Source organism: Rhyacophila brunnea, unplaced genomic scaffold (genome assembly GCF_057557595.1).
Source record: "Rhyacophila brunnea isolate RB1 unplaced genomic scaffold, BYU_Rbru_1.0 scaffold_6, whole genome shotgun sequence".
In the NCBI taxonomy this organism is placed as follows: Eukaryota; Metazoa; Arthropoda; class Insecta; order Trichoptera; family Rhyacophilidae; genus Rhyacophila; species Rhyacophila brunnea.
Window position 1 is genome coordinate 31,318,907 of NW_028233276.1, and position 17,729 is coordinate 31,336,635.

General features: G+C 34.8%; 1 protein-coding gene across 2 annotated transcripts; it reads left to right on the top strand.

Moving 5' to 3' along the window:
- The first annotated feature begins 9 nt into the window (after positions 1–9).
- Kcmf1 (Potassium channel modulatory factor 1) lies at positions 10–17,318 on the top strand. Of its 2 annotated transcripts, none has more exons than XM_085957173.1 (8): positions 10–270; positions 475–642; positions 3,786–3,922; positions 5,143–5,262; positions 7,384–7,475; positions 10,195–10,384; positions 12,651–12,880; positions 14,329–17,318. In XM_085957173.1, exons 1-8 carry the CDS (start codon positions 255–257, stop codon positions 14,612–14,614), a joined length of 1,239 nt encoding a protein of 412 aa, XP_085813299.1. In that variant the 5' UTR covers positions 10–254; the 3' UTR covers positions 14,615–17,318. The 2 variants fall into 2 exon arrangements, with proteins under 2 accessions (XP_085813299.1, XP_085813298.1); XM_085957172.1 differs by having other exon boundaries at positions 74–270; positions 5,143–5,261; positions 7,383–7,475; positions 12,639–12,880.
- The last annotated feature ends 411 nt before the right edge of the window (positions 17,319–17,729 follow it).

A 17,729-nucleotide genomic window follows, 5' to 3' on the forward strand; every position in this document is an offset into this window, starting at 1 on the left:
GATCTTCATGTAGGAAGGCTGTAGTATAATTATAGGCTATATTATTGGCAACGGCAACACTATTGTAAAAGGTATATTGTGACGTCATTATGGCCTAGTTGGGTTAGGTTTGTCGTACAGTTTTTGTTGAAAAAATTGTCATTGCTCATGTTCGCATTATTATTAAACGTTATCATTATTGTTGCGCCAGACGGCGCTTGCAAAATTACGTCTAAAAAGTGGTATTCTGTCTGTGAAGTCGCCTTCGTGCTAAAATGAGTCGCCATGAAGGTAGGTGATAGTGATAATCAAAATTTACACGATGTACAAATTTGACTTTTCAATTCGTTCTCTTTTCTTCCATGCTCATTTTCTCGCTGCACTGCTGGGCTTACTCTATTCCCAGGCGACGAACTAATTCTATAATGGCATACATAACACTGACCTAGCTTTGTGTGCGAAGGACAATGTAATAATATTTTGACATTTTCCCAGGAGTCAGCTGTGATTCATGTCTGAAAAGCAACTTCAGGGGCCGCCGATACAAATGCCTTATATGTTATGATTACGATTTATGTGCCTCTTGCTATGAAAACGGAGCGACCGCCGCACGCCACACTACGGATCATCCGATGCAATGCATACTAACGAGATCGGATTTTGGTAAATTGCACATTCACAATAATATTAATCTTATTTTTAGCTAAATGTGCGAAAATCATAACAATCCATTCTGGTAGCACGCGTTGGCGTGAAACGCCTAAAAATGGCACATACACATTCCCTGTCATCTCATATAGGTAATATTATTATTATTGTTTTATAATTATTATTATGTAGCAAATGTCAAATAATTCAGGTTTTCAGGTCAGGTGACCCAATGTTTCTGTATTGTTTGTCTTATTATACCTACTTTAATACTTCTAATTGAAATTATTTGTGAGCTAAATATTATGTTTATATTATTTCGTAAAATTATGTCTTGGGCGCTTTAAGAGTGTTAATTAGCACAATCAAAACCCAGTTGTTTTATTTTTCAAACAAATTGAAATATTTATTCATTTCGTTAACATGTTTATGGCTATCAATCAACACGAATATGGTTTTAATGTTGAATTTAATTTTAAAATTCATAATTATTTATATTAGTATAAAAATACGGTAAATGTGCCGCTGAGGTGGACATGAGATTTTACAACTTTCTTTTTAGACCAAACCTACTGTACGACAACATTATTTAGGCAACAACAGGAAGTCGCTCTTATCGCATATAGAATATTTCACAGTGTTGTCATTTTTTGAGAAAACATATCCCGCGAAATTAGGTTTTAAGTTTATATCAATTCTATTCTCAGTAAGTTTATAAGTACATTAATTTATAAATCTAATTATTGTTCAATAAATATCAATAGAATTTTTTTTTCAAATAATTTCACCTCTTAATTATTACTATTATATTAGGTTAATTATTACAGTGTAATTATTGAATTTGGAAGGAAATGTATCATTGAACCCACATTAACTGATAATATTGCTGCAGGTATTTATTAATTAAATAACTAGAACACAAATTATGAGTAAAAAAGTAGAAGTGAAAGATATAACATATTCAATATTATATTGATGACCCAATCACATGTTTTATAATTTACAAATGATGTCTTTATATCGTATTTTTAGTAAAATTGTTGTAGAAACACATACTGTGAAAATAATTTTCTATAAATTAAATTATATCCACCTTACATAAATTTTAAAACAATATGTACCTACTTATCGGTTTAAAAATTAGGAAAAAATAGGACAATTCATTAACTAACTAATGATCATTTATACTTAATTATTATACGTCTAAAAATATTAATAAAATAGATTACGATACACATAACTTTATAATATACAAACATAATTTCGAGTATTTGGGGAAATATTTCTAGTATTACAACACTGAATTTTGACATACCTGACATGACAGGAACCCGTAAAATGGGCTTGTTGAAAGTATTGTATAGGCTCATCTTTTAAATACGACTCTTTTTCTTCTTCGCAATAAATCAAAAGTTTACTGATAATAATTCGAACATCATTTCGTATTGTGTTAGACATCTTTTGAATATAAAAAGCTTCAAATTACGTAAATTGATAGATGCGTCCAATACGAAGTGTCAAAAATGTAATGAAAAATTTGGGGGCGTTCCTAATTTGAAACCGGAAGTTCGATTAGCTGTACGTAGTTCACAGATTTGCCACGTAGCCAAGATGAAGTTGCCGGACAATAATCTAACCTACCCCAACCTAATATTACCTCATATAATCTTAGTTTGTAATAATGATCCATCAAAATGTATGAAAATTTAAAATTTTCAATTAATGATTATTTGATCGAAAAGCTGATGCGCCGGACAGAAAAGGGTATTTATTATAATTGTCTACATGGAATAAACGGTTTTCGTAAAAAAGAAAATCTGAAAGCTCGTGTCCACCTCTGCGGCACAATTACCAAAAATACATAGTGCTTAGCAACTTGTCGCTTACATAGATCATTATGTATTTATAAGAAACCTTTTATTACAGATAACAGGTAATCATATATATATACTGTATCCAAGTCTATTGAATCTTCTACTAACATATCCAAACAAAGGCTTTGGATAATCGAAAGTTTTTTTGTAAGAAGTTTGAAGGTCTTTTTCCTTGAGATTGAGAACTGTCTTCCTCATTATATGAAACGACTAATGTTTCCATGACAACGCCTACTTACTGTTGCGCATATTGTGTAATGGCTATGTTATTCTTCGCACAGTAGACTAAGTCTGGGTGGCTTACCGGACAAGAAGCCCAACTAACGAACTTGGGAGATTTTTTTTTAGCACAAATTTTATTCCCGGTAAGCAACATGTTTATTTTTTTTAGCAAATTTTCTACTAAAGCGGCAACACTTAATCCTGTATCAAGCTCGCATGGCACACCAAGCATAATAACAGTTACACATGACGCTTCCTATAAACAAAGTGTGACTCGCACTAGTAGACCGGGATACGGCGCGCAGCTGGGTTAAGCAGTAATAACTCAAAATGTGATAGTGGCAAGCTTGGTGATCGGTCATTGTACTAATCTAGTACACATGTAGATGAGCTGCCAAACAATGACTTATTTGTACCTAAAAGATTTGGCGGTAGACCCCTTGAAAAATACTGTATTATGGATTCTAAAGTGTTTCTTTCAAGTCTGTCAATATTACCGCACAAGTACTTATGGTAACTCCTAAACAAAGTTACTATACTTTGCGTTGCGCAAACATGCAACATAAAATTAGAGGGAATCGATGATATTTGAAATTTTTTCCTGCTCTCTGGTGATAGATGCCCTTACAAACGAAAATCTGAGTCCTCCTTCAATTTAGTCCAAATTGCATATTAGTGGCATAAAACCTCATGGGCTGCAAACTGCTCTATATCAATCAGCCAGCCAAAGAATGGTTCCAATTGCCTTACGGGTCAATAATATGTGAACTTAGCTAAAAGCTTTTCCTATATAGTAAATCAGTGGTGGGAACATTGCTGACATGGCATTACTCTATCATGGTAACTATGTAGAAACAGATCAATAAACCGGTTTATTAAAATTGTGGCGATGTCAATACAAAATCTCTAATGTGGCTTTGGGCACACGTTTGACTCGACATTGTGGCTTAATAAATCCATAACTGTTGTTTTCAAACTGATGTGCTTATGTAGTTCTCAAAGTAAAATGGTTGTGATTTCTTTTAATATGCGTGTGTGAACGAGTGGTGTGTTTGTTTTTAGACTTGTATTATGGAGGAGAGGCGCTGGGATTGGAGCAACCTCAAGCGTACACTTGCCCTTTCTGCAACCGGATGGGCTTCACGGATTCCACTCTGCAAGAGCATGTCACCGCCGAACACTCGGAAATCACTCAGGAGGTAATTGTTGATTATCGATAATGCAATCTAACCTCACCATATTTCGGTAATCGCCTTGGCCTAGTTGAAAAATTTATTTAACCCTTTACTGCATAGTGTCGCAAATTTGCGACATTTCAAACTATTGCGATATAGCCAATGCCATCTGTGTAAATTATCAAATAATATCCTTTTTCGATGCCTAGAAAACTGTTTTACCATAAACATCCTACTTTACCGATTTTGTTTGGACATTTCAAGAAATAAAGCATTTCTGCATTATAGTCTATGCATTTCTGCTTTGACAGTTGACGAATTCGTATGTACGCAAAAATCCGCATTTGTAAATAAACAAAAAAAAATATACAGACGATTGAAATTGGTTGAATAAAAATATCTACACATTAAATAAGGTGTGTACATTAGTTTTTTATAATTGTTTTCATTTGGTTTTGTATTTTGTCATACTAAAATGTAAGATTTCCAAATGTCGTAAATTTGCGACACCACGCAGTAACATACAAAATTTAATGAAATTTTCGAAAAATATTTTTTTCATTATTTTTCCTTCATTCACAAGGCATTTTGACACCAAGAAAAAATAAAATTTTTCAAAAAAAAAAAATCATGCAGTAAAGGGTTAATTTATAAGAATATTTTTAATGACATTTGGTCGATGTAACACATTTATAGATTGAGTGATATTTTTGCTTTATTGAGAGAGTTTGTCTATTGGATTTATCATTATTGATGACTTGTTTCGCTCAGATACTATGTTTTATATTGTATAAACACAACAGAGAGAGAGAGAGAGCAAGCTAAAATATGTGAGTAGGGACAGTGGTAAAATGATTCCAAATTATGATTGAATATAATATAGGGTGGGAATTTTTGAAAGGAAATTCATGATGAGTGGTGAACTATTAGGATTTAAAATGTAAGTAAGTAACCTCTGAATCTCTTGAAGATATTAATTAACTTTACTTTAAACACGTTTCCGATCAGGCAATGGTGCTTAATTCAAAATATACATTAATATTTATGCCTTATAATTTTTTACTTATTTAAGTGTTATGTAAGTAAAAGGTTTTTACCTGCAGGTGACATTTTTTACTTGTTATTGCCACTGTATAAACAATTGAAGTGCACATTTTTGAATGGCCGATATTGCAGGAACCATTCCCACCATAATTATGAATGATTCCTTAAAGAACTACTGAAATGTTTTGTGTCTGTTGAAGGTGGTGTGCCCGGTATGCGCAGCTGTCCCAGGAGGGGAACCTAATTTATTGACGGATGACTTTGCTGGACATCTCACTCTCGAACACCGCACTGGACCTAGAGATCTCATCTCATTTCTCATATCCTTTTTACCTTAATTAATGATTACTTTTGGTTATCCGCCAAGGATTATGTGTCCGGAAACTTGTACGTATGCAGTTCGCCATATCACACTTCACCGTGAAATATTGTATCAGAAATATATGGCCATATTTTAAAAACCATCCAACCTCTTTGGGTCGTATAGTACTGACATAAAACTCATATCTAAATAAAACACGGTTCTTGTCGGTTTACACTTTATAGGAAGCCAGCAGCAAACAAATTTTGAAAATAGCCGATATACTGGATTATTTGGTAGGTTAGGTTTTCATTCTTGAATTCATGAATTTTTCCAAAATCGGCTATGAAAATTGAATGAATGTTCATATTGAATCTAATAAAATTGAAGACTAGTATACGGTCATCTCTTTCTGATAAGAAAGAAAGCTCACGGTGAACTGTGCTACGGAGAAATGTTTTACATACAATTTACATGTAACCCTAGGGTTAACAGTAAACAAAATTATATTCGTGCCTTTTTAAATTTTTACCGTCTACAAAATTTAGTGATGGTGGTACATAGATTTACGATGCGCTAGGTTCAAATTGTAGTTGTCACGCTTTTAATGGAGATTGAGGTAGAGATGACGAAAATGAAAATGAAATCACCATACAACATTTTTGAGATTTTGTAACTATGGTCAACACATTAACAGCCGTATTCATACACTTTTGAACCACATTCAACGCAGTAAGCGGTTTATTGGCCAAATAAGAAAACTATAAAAATGCATACGTCACGAAGATGCGTACAGGAATGCGCACCAAACTTAAAATGGCGGCGATCTGTCAGTGTCACTTTAATATACGTCTAAAATGAGTTCATTACAACAAGCGTTTAGTAGGAGACTTGAAACCTTCATAGGTTTTATAGATTATTGTGAAAATGTGTGTGTAGATAATATACGTCTGACACATGATAATTGAGAACCCATCAATTTTGTAGATTCGGTGGAGCATTTGCGAACTTTAAACAGTAATTGTGCCGTTTAAAAAACACATCATGAATTTTAATCCATAGTCTAGATACAATGCTTCCGTGGTTCGATTACTCACTACAGACGTCATAAAAAACGCAGTATTTTCCATGGATAAGATTGATTTATGTAACATTACAATAAAATAAGTAGTTACTGCTTTATTTAAGATATTATATATGCAATTGGAAGCAGTCTGCATTGTTTCAAAATATCACCTAAACTGAAATAAACAAGATTAAAATCTCAAACACACTGGTAAGACTGTCATAGGTTGATTGGTATAAATTATAAATGAAAATAATTAGATCCCTTTTCATTTCATTAGGACGTCATCCATTTCATTTCAGTACATTAGGATGACAGAATTCTCGCAGTCAATAACACGTCTCCTCATAGCATAAATAAAGTTAGCTGCGAGACAAAAGTGTGGCCACTCAATTCTTAAATAAATATTTATATTGTTAGAAGTATAAAATAAATATGATGCCATAACTAATAAATTATTTAAAGTACATGATAATTATTTATTTATGATTATTAAATTTATATGGTACCGTTTGGACATTTTTACACCAATTCACAATTTCAATATTTTAAATTAATTATCGGGGAATCAAAATTTAAAAATTGGTAATATTAGTCTCGGCATGACGCGTATTACGTCAGAGACGTGACGTCACTATTCAACCGATGCTATTTAGGTTTATGCATGCAAATTTGCATTAAATAGCTTGAATGCAGTTAGCTGTTATATGCATACACCAGTAAGAGTGTTTGGCCTCTAAACTTTCTCATTATTTTAATCTGTATGAAATTAGTAGTTTTTATAACATTTTTGGTTCGATTATCAACAACAGATTTATTATTTTGTTAGAGTAGAACAACATATCATAATATTATAGTACTTGTAATAATCATAATTGAATTAGACTAGTTTCAAATGATTAAAGGAGTGATTGATAGGAATGTTGAAAATAACTGCGTTGAAAGGACATTGGCAACTGAAAATAATAATAACTTTTTAGTTGGTTTATGTCCCTTTCAAAGTAATTCATTTATTGAGTGACAAGTGTGTAACTGAACTTGCCAAAAAGTGATAGTACCTTAACTGATGCACACGATGAACCAACGGCGATTCGGCACGGAGGAGTGAGACGTATTCCCCACTCGGGTCGGGGAGCCAGAGCTCGCCGATCCAACATGCACTTCAGGTTGGTTATTACACCATTACTTGTAAAATGTATTTAGCCATGTTTAGTGATAAACAGAAGAAAACATTGATTGTATGTTGAAATGACATGAAAGGTGTATTACTTTCTCACAAAACTCATTTTGTTCTGTTCTTGTCTAAATGAGATGGGATGGGATCAAATGCCAAGACTAAGAGTGTGCATGTTTTTGTATACAACTGCAGTAAAATTGTAAAGGGTTGATTGACTATAATTTTTTCTACTAAATTATTAAATTTCCATATAAAGTACATAGGGTAACTGCATTAGTCCCCGGACAGCTTCAGTATACGGACAGTTTTGTACAAATATAACGAAAATAAGCAAAGTATGAGAGTTTCATATGAAGGATGACTCACATATTGTGCCTGTATTGTTCCTTGACCAATAAAATTATATTTGTCACACACAAAGGAATTCATTATATAGTATTACATTAGTAGTGGTGCACATGCTGACTCGAACAAAAAAAATATTCGATTTCTTAAAAAATAATTAGTGAACGAAGGATACAAAAAGTACGTTAAAACTATGATTATTTCATTTATTCGCTTCAAAGATGTTTCATATTATTCAGTAATATGTTCTTGTATATTATTCAATGATAAAAATAATATATTTTGTTAAATTTAGTTAACTATTTGGTGTCCGGCAACTAAAGTGCAAAATTTTATCTTTTTTTAGTTGTCGGACGCAGTGTCCGGGCACTGAATTTATAAGAGACATTGAGTATTTGTGTGTGTACAGTATCACATCGAGGCTTGCTTGGTTTCATACAAGATAGAAAAGGACAAACATAGAATTGTAAATATTTTTAGTTTTCGGACACGATTTTATAATTTTGATCCTGCTGTCCGGCGACTAAAATTCAATATTGAATGACCGGACAAAGCTATTTTCTAATCAATTATTATGTATTTACACAATTATCTCCAATAGCTGGTACGAGTACGTCAAATGCAAGCACCAGTTCATCAAGTGTGAGCAATTTAACATTAAAATCTCATCTTTTTTACCCCAAACCTACTCAATTTGGGAGTAAAAATAGAATAATAAGACACTGTCAAAGCACCAAGCGCCATTTCTTCGGAAGCGTGGAGGAAGATCATAGAAGAAAAAGTGAAGGATGACAAAAGTACAGCAATTCATAAAAGATGAAAGGTCTTCCTTAGAAAAGAGAAGACAAATAAAAAAAGGAAAGCGAAAAAGGCGATTTGCCAAAATTGTTCTGATGAATTGATGGTTTATTAAAGAACATTGGCTGTGATGGATGTGTTCGTTGGTTTCACCGTAAATGCACGACAATGTCTATGTTATCTTATAGTGAAGCATCACTAAAAGATTTTGTATGTAATTTTTGTTTAAACTTAGACCTAAATTAATATGTTTATCACCCGTATAATCACTAGACACCCGTATTACCCGGTTCCGGGTTTGTAGGTGTTTAGACATTAAGTCACATATCTAGGCTATTGGGTTGGGGGTATAGCACTGAAGCATTTTTTTCTCTGTAAAACTACTGAAGAGTGCTTGATTCAAGCATGGATTTTTTACACTTAGTTCTCTTTTATATTTATGATTGAAAATAGCACTTGAAAACATTTATTTTTCGTCAGAGAAGGGATTAGGATTAGTATTGAAATTTATTTTAGTGCGTTTGGAAATATAATTATGGTGACTGAAGTGTTGAACTTTTTTAAAATTATCAATGGCAATAATTTAGTTGCCAGCAGTTCTCAAGTATGTTTTTTTTTGTAAGCCTGCTTTGCATATTATAGAACACAAACAAAAGTTACACAGTTTGAGATTTTTTGGATGTAATAAAAATTAATGTCAAAATTTGGTCAACTCACTTGAGATGTTTATTAGTTTTACCATTTGATTTATGAAGTTCAGTTTTTTATTTCATTTTGCTTTGCTCAATTTGCACTCGACTTTACTTCGACAGAACTATATGAAAGAAACACATTGAATAAATAAAAATATGTTTTTTTTTCAAGTTAGCAGTTGCTTGAGTGCTCATTGTGAACTATTTCTGCTTTTATTGCATCACTGTATTAACTAAAATTGTTTAAACGTGAAAAAAAAAATTTTTAACACCAAAACTTGTCTTATTTTCTATACGAAATAATCTGTCCGACCACTAAAAATAGTACGTCCGGAAACTAAGATTGTGTGTCCGGAGACTAAAAAAACCAACCATTTTTCTTAACATGAGAAATATGATAGTAATTTACCTAAATATAGATTTTTAAAATATTTATAAACCAAAAGAATATATATGTTAACATTTATAAATCATAACATATTTTGTTTTCTTCTAAAAATGGAAAAGATAATCGAAAATAAGGTGAGAAAATAGTTAACTGTCCGGATACCAGTGCATTTACCCTACATCATTTTTCAGAATACATGGTTCTGAAGATTACCCAGTTTTTGGATATATTACAGTAGAGCCTCGACTATATTGTCTGGATAATTGAAAAACTTCGAGAATTAATTTTCGCTTTTCCAGATAATCATGATATTAAATGAACACGATATTATTGAGTGTATTTGGAAAAAAAATGAATGGCAATCAATTTAATTATTTTGCAGTATATTAATTAGTAATCAATTATTGATTATAAGTTCACAATAAATGTAAAAGCAGTCTTTGTGTTGGGTGTGGTAATATAATATTATGTAATAACAATTGCAGCACATCGGGTGGGCTGTCGGCGTTATCGCCTTCGTCGCGGGATGCCGTGGTGGACCCCATCGCAGAACTGCTGAGCCAGCTGTCAGGGGCACGCCGCGTCACCGGCTCTTCCGCCCACTCCGCCCCCGCCGCCCCTTCGCAATTGCAGCAACTGCAGATGCAGCTGCAACTTGAAAGGCAGCAGGTCTCCGTGAGTGCCAACACTGACATTTACATCACTCCCCTTCCATGGCCAATACTGTTCAAAATTCTCTACACCAACTTCAAAAGGAAAAACAATGACCCATTCACAAAATTACACCTGGAGAATGGTGAAAGATAAAACTGCATAAAAATACTGGTTTTCACATTTTTTATTCTATTTAATTATAATTTACCCCACGGTGCGGCAGTATTGCCACAGTGCTCGTTTCTGATGCCTTTAATTCAGGTTCGAATCCTGCATCTGTCAAAATCACAACATAGTCGCTAGAGTATTAACTATTACAACCTAATCTCTTGACATATTATTTGGGTCCTGAATGCATCATGCTCAAAGTAGGAAGTCACAGGTTCGACTCTTGTGTCTGGCAAGTTCATAATAATTGTTGTTTTGTTTAATGATCGTTTTCAACACTTTTTTAACACTTGTAACACCTGTAACTCTAACCTGTGATATTGAAAACGTATCCCTATGATACCCTTTTATACAATACATCAAAATTAATATCATTTCTTAACGGTTTAGCATCTTAAAGCGGAACATGGTTTATGTGAACTAATAGTGTTACCTGTTTAAGTAGAAAACAGTTTTTGATATTCTCATGTGTAATGTTATCCGAAATGCAGTATCTTTCAGTAAGATTCTTCACCAGTATAGTGCGAAAACATCTTGGGTACGTGTTAAAACTGTGCTCTAAACTAACATGCTCCTCCCATTTTTAACCGCACTTCCATTATAAACTAACAAACTCCTCCCATTTAGTCGCCAACAGCGCTTCCTTATGTAGCCAAGAAGATGTTTTCGCACAGTAGACGTAAACACCAGACATAGATAACAATTTAATAGAAAATCCAGAGAGAAAAACACTAAAAATAAAGAACACGTAATTTTGACGTCAGTCGAAGATGTGTAGGCTTGCAGAAAATAGAAAAACTACTACTCACTGACTAGTGCGGTTCATGATGTAGCGCGATACGCGTGAGGTGACCTCATTTCTTGTTCTGGTGATTTCGGCAGAATTTGATAACTGACAATGTTCATTTAAAGGTTTAAAATACACTACGGGATGGGAGCAGCAGTCTGATAACATTTCAAATGCCAAGAAAAATGACCTTACACAATCTTTTCCCGTAGCGGCAGCTTACTGTGGCAGCACATAAACGTGACCATAATGTACTCGAACCTTAGGAAACGATATGTGTATGACAGTTTCATATAATCGTATATTATGTTGCAGTAAAAGTATATTGGTGAAAATTTTATTATGTGTGAATCGGTTTTAACAAAAATAATCATTCTGTGTTTGATTTTTCAACATTTCTGTAAAATAATTTTATTAACTCCATGCCGACAGACGTGTGTCACAGCAACTCTGCATAAGTTTTGTTCCAAATGTGGCGTGCGTATTTTCGAATCGTATTGTGGCTATTAAATTAGTCATAATGGCCCACAATGGCTAAGCGGCTTACGCGGCGGTTTGTAATTTCGTGGGTCCCAGATCCCTCTATAGAATTATGAATTTGAAGCAAAAAAAGAACCCATAATCTACTGATTAAGAGGCCATCCATAGACTGGAACCATATGTGGTTTAGAAGCGTGTGCCATACTAAACTTAATATGATGTATGTTCATTAAAAGATATTTTCACTAAATGTGTAAGTGTATGGTATAAACAGATACGATCAGATGCTTATAATATATTTTGTGAAAATATATTTCCATGAACAGAAATCATAAGTTTAGTGTGGCACGCGGTTCTAAACCGCATACGGTTTTAGTCTATGGTTGGCCTCTAAGTTAGCTACAACCTGATTTGGCAATTGTCCCTACAGGGCTACTACCAGCATTAGGTTGCTATGGCCTACTTAACAACCAGTAATTTATTGTCACTTGCGTAAAATATTGTCATAAAAAATTAGAAAAGCTATGTATCTCATATCCAAAATCTTTGGTAGGTATTAATACAATACTTTCTTTCCTTTTTTTTCTTATTCAGTAGAACCAAAAGTAACCTCCCACAGACGAAATCATTAGATACCAATTTTTTTTATACCAGGTATCAATACTTTTTCTTTCAACATGAATGACATTTGTACATAATATGACTGAAGGAATTAACCTACATTTTTAAATTTCCTATTAATTTAGTTGTGAAGGTGTTTTGAACTACGGTAACCTGTTTGAACTGAACTGTCAATTTCCCCGATGGTGCTGGTTTGAAATGACTTTTGACGCGGTGCAGGTTTTGTTTCAGGCGGCCCGTCAACAGCAGCTGGAGCGAGTGCCGCGCCGCAGCGGCGGGGGTGCTAGCGCGGCGGGCGGAGCCAGCGGAGGCGCGGCCGGTGCCGCCTCGCACTCCGGCTCGGGCACGGCACCGCCCGCCGCACATCCGCCCCCCGCGCACCCGCATGCGCAGCACCCTCATTCGCAGGCGCATTCCGCTGAAGTCACCGCCGCCACCCCCTCGCAGTTCCTGCTCACCAGGTAAGCAGCACCACCACATCTGTTTTAAATATTCTATTATGCTATATCTACAAAGATGTTGAAGAAAAACTGTCTTCTATAGAGATAGAACCTTAATGCATGAAATTGAGCCCGATAACTATGTAAACAAATGGAAATATAGTAGAACCTCGATTATCCAAACTAATTGGGGATGAAGATAGTCTGTCTGGATAATAATAATACATCTAATTACATATTTTATTTTAATTTGTATGTTTTTCTTTTCATCACCCGAAACTGAAGATCTGGATCTGGAAGAAATCTGGATAATTAAGTTCCGGATAACCGAAATTCTACTGTATATGATTTGTAGATAATTTGTAGTAAGAGTCAAAATTGTATTCTGAGATTTATTTGCCAGGGCTGCTACACAAAAGAAAGCTGGAATAAGTTTTTATATAAAAACATTCTTTAGATCAGGGATAAGGAACCTTTCATATACATAATATTTTTTGGGGTCTCATTTATGTATACATATATGTTTCTCCATGAGGTCATGGAGAAGTTCTTACAAACGAAAATCATACATGGAAAACCACTCCAGACTAATCAGGACAACTCATTGACTGCTTACGGTTTACCAATATGCTGACCAATGAACGGCCCTGAATGCTTTACAAACTGTTTGAAATTATGTACGCATCAAATCTATGTGAATTTAGCTAAATTTTAACTAAACCCGATCCTCGTCCTATATGTATTCTAAAAAGGTCCCTGTTGGGTTGCAGAAAAGCATCCTGGAGGCACGCAACGGGTTGTTTATTAATGCTTTATGTTTAGATGAACAATCATAAAATAACAAAATAACCATAGCGAGTCAGTCAACAGCGGGCTACTATTTACATTCAGTGTATATTTACCTTTTGGTGAGTGCATATAGTGCCTGAAGATGCCAAATGGCGAAACCCAGGTCACAATAAACGACTCAAATGGAATAGTACAAAACTTAAATCCATTAGAATTTAAATTCAAATTTCATAAAGTACCTTCGGTCGTAGTAGCAATATTTTTAAAATTATTATTCTATTCATATGTTGTGTATAGGCGGCTTATAAGGCAACCAGAAACAGGAGGTCGATAGGCTGCCTCATTGCCAGTCCAACGTCTTTGTAAAAAATCCAAATTTATCAGCGGATGAAGAAAATTATCTTCTATTTTGAATAATTGATGAAATATGTTATAAAGTGCGGGTCATATGAACTGTCTAGGTAAACTTAATACGTAGAGAGAAAGGGGAAAATTGATCATTTAACCCGATATAAATCTATACATATTGTATTGATTAACTGAAAAAGATTTTCAACGTCAAAAATAGATAATAGCTGTCTGTTGTATACCATCCATAAAAACCTGGAAAAGTGTGATAAAAATATCTATTGCATCTTTTCGGCCTTCTAATGTTGACCGAACAATTTTAATAATTGCAGATTCCTGAGTGCTACTCCTTCAGAAGAAGAGCGGGTGGAGCTGGAAGCGGAGAGAACCCGGCGAGGTTCCTTCCTGCGAGCCGCCGTCCTCGGATCGCTTGGCCGACTCCCGCCCCCCACTCCACCCCCTCGCCAGCCGTCGCCCAGCCCCTCCCCGTCGCCTGCAGCCACCGCCGCGCCTCTCCCTGCGCCGCCTCCCCCTCGCCCCGCCGCCTGCAAGACCCGAAAGCAGGAACTCAAACCTGCACCCCCGCCTCGCGCCGCTCACCCCACCGAGGGGAGGTAGAACTCGCTACGCCCCTCCCCCGCCCCACCCTCCCCTCTCCACTCCCCGGTCGTCCGCCGACCGGCTTACGCCTCTCATTAATTTATTTTACACAAATCTCACCGGCCTCTGAAGACAGCGCACACCATATTGGATGCGCTCGTTGTACTTTTCTCGGAAAGTTCGAAACAAATTCAACATGCGTTGTCTCAAAATAGATGTGTGCAATTTAAAATTTAATCTGCCTCTTCTGTTCTGTTGGTTGAACTCTAAGGCTGAAAACTGAAGTATTCTACGATAAAAGAATCTGAAACTGCTCATCTTATAAAATCCTTTAGATTTTTGTACCGACCGTAAATAATGATTATTTATTGATGAAATCCCAGTTTGCGATTGAGTTAAAAAAATCTTGAAAATTAGAAATCAAATAGCGAACATCTTATTTTGCTAGGCTAACATGGTCACCGGAAGGGAGAGGGTGTCGGGGAGATTTCTGTTTATAATAATGCTGTGAGATATATTTATTCTAAGTTGCGGCGTCCGTCTTTCTTTGTGATGCGAGACTTGTGAAATAAGAGTCTCGCTGTTTTGATTTTTGGTTTGCGTATTTAATAATTAGCCCTAATTGTTTTATCGAGAATTATTATTGTATTAGGTTTTGGTGCCGTTTTCGACGCGCGCGACTCGTCTTTTCACGCGGACACATCCGGCGATAGTGGTAATGTCCGACCCGCCTTGTCGAGCCCAGCTCCGCATCGCGCGCCTGTGATTTATTTTGTCATGTCCTCTCACCTCAATAGATTGTCATTTGCGTGACAGCTTTAAGGGACCGGATAATAATTAATAATGGAGGATTAACATGATCTTCAATTATTTCCGCTTCACTCTTGAAACTCTTCACAATTGATAGATTTGTCGATGAAATAAAATATTTACAAACGTATTTATAATATATTCTAAGGAAGTGTATCAAAGTGTAACCTTCTTTATGTTATAAAGAGACCCGAGTTTTGAAATCAAGAGCTCGGTTGATTAACTTTATTATAATTTAATCAATTCAGTTCTACTCCGGAAAAATACCATAGTCTTGAAATTTTTATTTTGAGATAATAGCGATTAAACATGACGCCTCAGTTCAAAAACAATGTGATACGCTCTATGAATAGACTCAAAATATAAATTGGACGTTGGATATATGTTAGTTTATGTACAAAATCTGTACGCTGGAAACTCTGAGGTACAGAAATAACTATTTTTGACTGGTTTGTCAACAAATGCGTTATCGTGATAATGCTCTTTTTTGGAGAAGAATTTTTTTGTTTCTTTTGACTTGTTATATGTGTTTTTTAGCTGAGTTTCATTTTTGTTTAATGACTCGGAATTCAATACAAATTTGCACTGTAATCTGCGGTATAATTATGCTTTCATCATCATATCTTAAATACTGCGTTTAATTAATTATTATCAAATTCTATAATTAGAAGTGAAATCAATCAATAAATCAAATCACACCCACTAGCTTTAAGAGAGTCGACGATTTTACCACTATTTCAGATTAGAGTCGTAGAGTCATCCGCGCACCAGCGGCGTCACCCATTCAAAACTTATTGAAATAACGTCGATCGTTTTCTTTTTGTGAGTAGCATAATGCATTATTGATTTGCAAGCTTAATATTACCGTCTAGTCAGACTAAAAAATATATTTTGAGTAGTATGAAAGTGAACTTGCGTTGCTCTGTTGTTATTCTCGGTTTTTAAAATTCCCCACGGTGAAATATATATACTCTGCCAAATGAATTGTTTGTAAATTAGTGAATAAATTTGGGCAGCGGTGAATCGCCGCGGCTACCGCCCGCGAATCCTCATTCGTTGATGTTCGCCGCCTCATTATTGTGACAAAGGTAGCCCGGCGCAATCATACCTTATAATTATTATTATGTAATGTAATTAATGGTGTATTTTATCAATTTTGCCGAAGATATTTAAGGTGTGTCACTATTAAATTGAAATAATTTTACAGCTCTACGTGCTTTCTCGAATCACTTCTGGCGTTCTGCACTGTCAACTGTCATTCACGACTGTCTGTACGATGATTCGTAGACAGTCTTTTAGTATTTGAAACAGTTGCACTGACTATTATCAATTTGATATTCTGAATGTTTTAAAAAAAAAAAACACGCTGAGTTGTAAAAGTATTCTTGAAATTTGGAATCTATCAATGGAATTTCTCGGTGGATAGTATTATGTAATATTTAATAGAGTTTACTGAGTTCACCACCATCCTGGTATCGGTTGACAGTGTTGGGTGCTAAAATTTAACGTCGTATTTGCATTCTACCGAGAGCAAAAGTTTTGTAATTAATAATTACTGCAATGCATTAATATCAATAAAGGCAATGTCTGTTTACAGTTGATAAAGAATTTTACTTATATTATACTATTATTCGTACTAATCCTAATAATTTTAGGAAGCGTGAATTGATTTTTAAATTAAATTTGAGTTTCCCGATTTGATCACGGCACAACTTAAGTAATCGGTACCTACATAATATACATTGTAGTATTTTTAACTGTTTTAACAATTTTTCAAATGTGTGAAAAAGTGTTTTAACATTGGTCAGGTAGCCCCTTACATAATAAAATTATTATACATTTGTAAATAAAGTTTAAATGTACTATACGTTTTCATTAAAGTAAAAATATACTATATCTATGTAGAGCTCAATTGACTGAAATATTTTTTTTTATCTACCAAAACCATCCAAAGGAAGATTTAAGTTACGGCTCAACACTTTCCAAGAGACAAAGTGCCACAAATAAGAGGGCAAATTAATGTGAAAACAAACTGTAGACAGGGAGATGAAGACACCAAAACATTTTACTTATCACACTTACGGATCTGAGTTTTCATTCTCAGGGTCTTACTTAAATATCTAATAGCGCCTGTACACGTGCATGGATTTACTGGCAGCATGTGAGTATTTAATACTATTGTTAAAAAACTGTTTACACGTAAAATGTTGACTGCCTCTCCGATTCATTCTTTAAGAGTGAGCGAGACGCGATGTTGTCATATTATGGTACTATTTCGTACTATTTGACAGGTAGTGAAAATCGGTCGACCTAAAAATTTCGT

Bases quoted from the DNA above. Each gene is read 5' to 3' on its own strand.
- Kcmf1 (XM_085957172.1), top strand. The intron at 643-3,785 runs GTAAATTGCACA...GTTTGTTTTTAG, and splicing joins ACTAACGAGATCGGATTTTG to ACTTGTATTATGGAGGAGAG. The intron at 7,476-10,194 runs GTTGGTTATTAC...TAACAATTGCAG, and splicing joins CGATCCAACATGCACTTCAG to CACATCGGGTGGGCTGTCGG.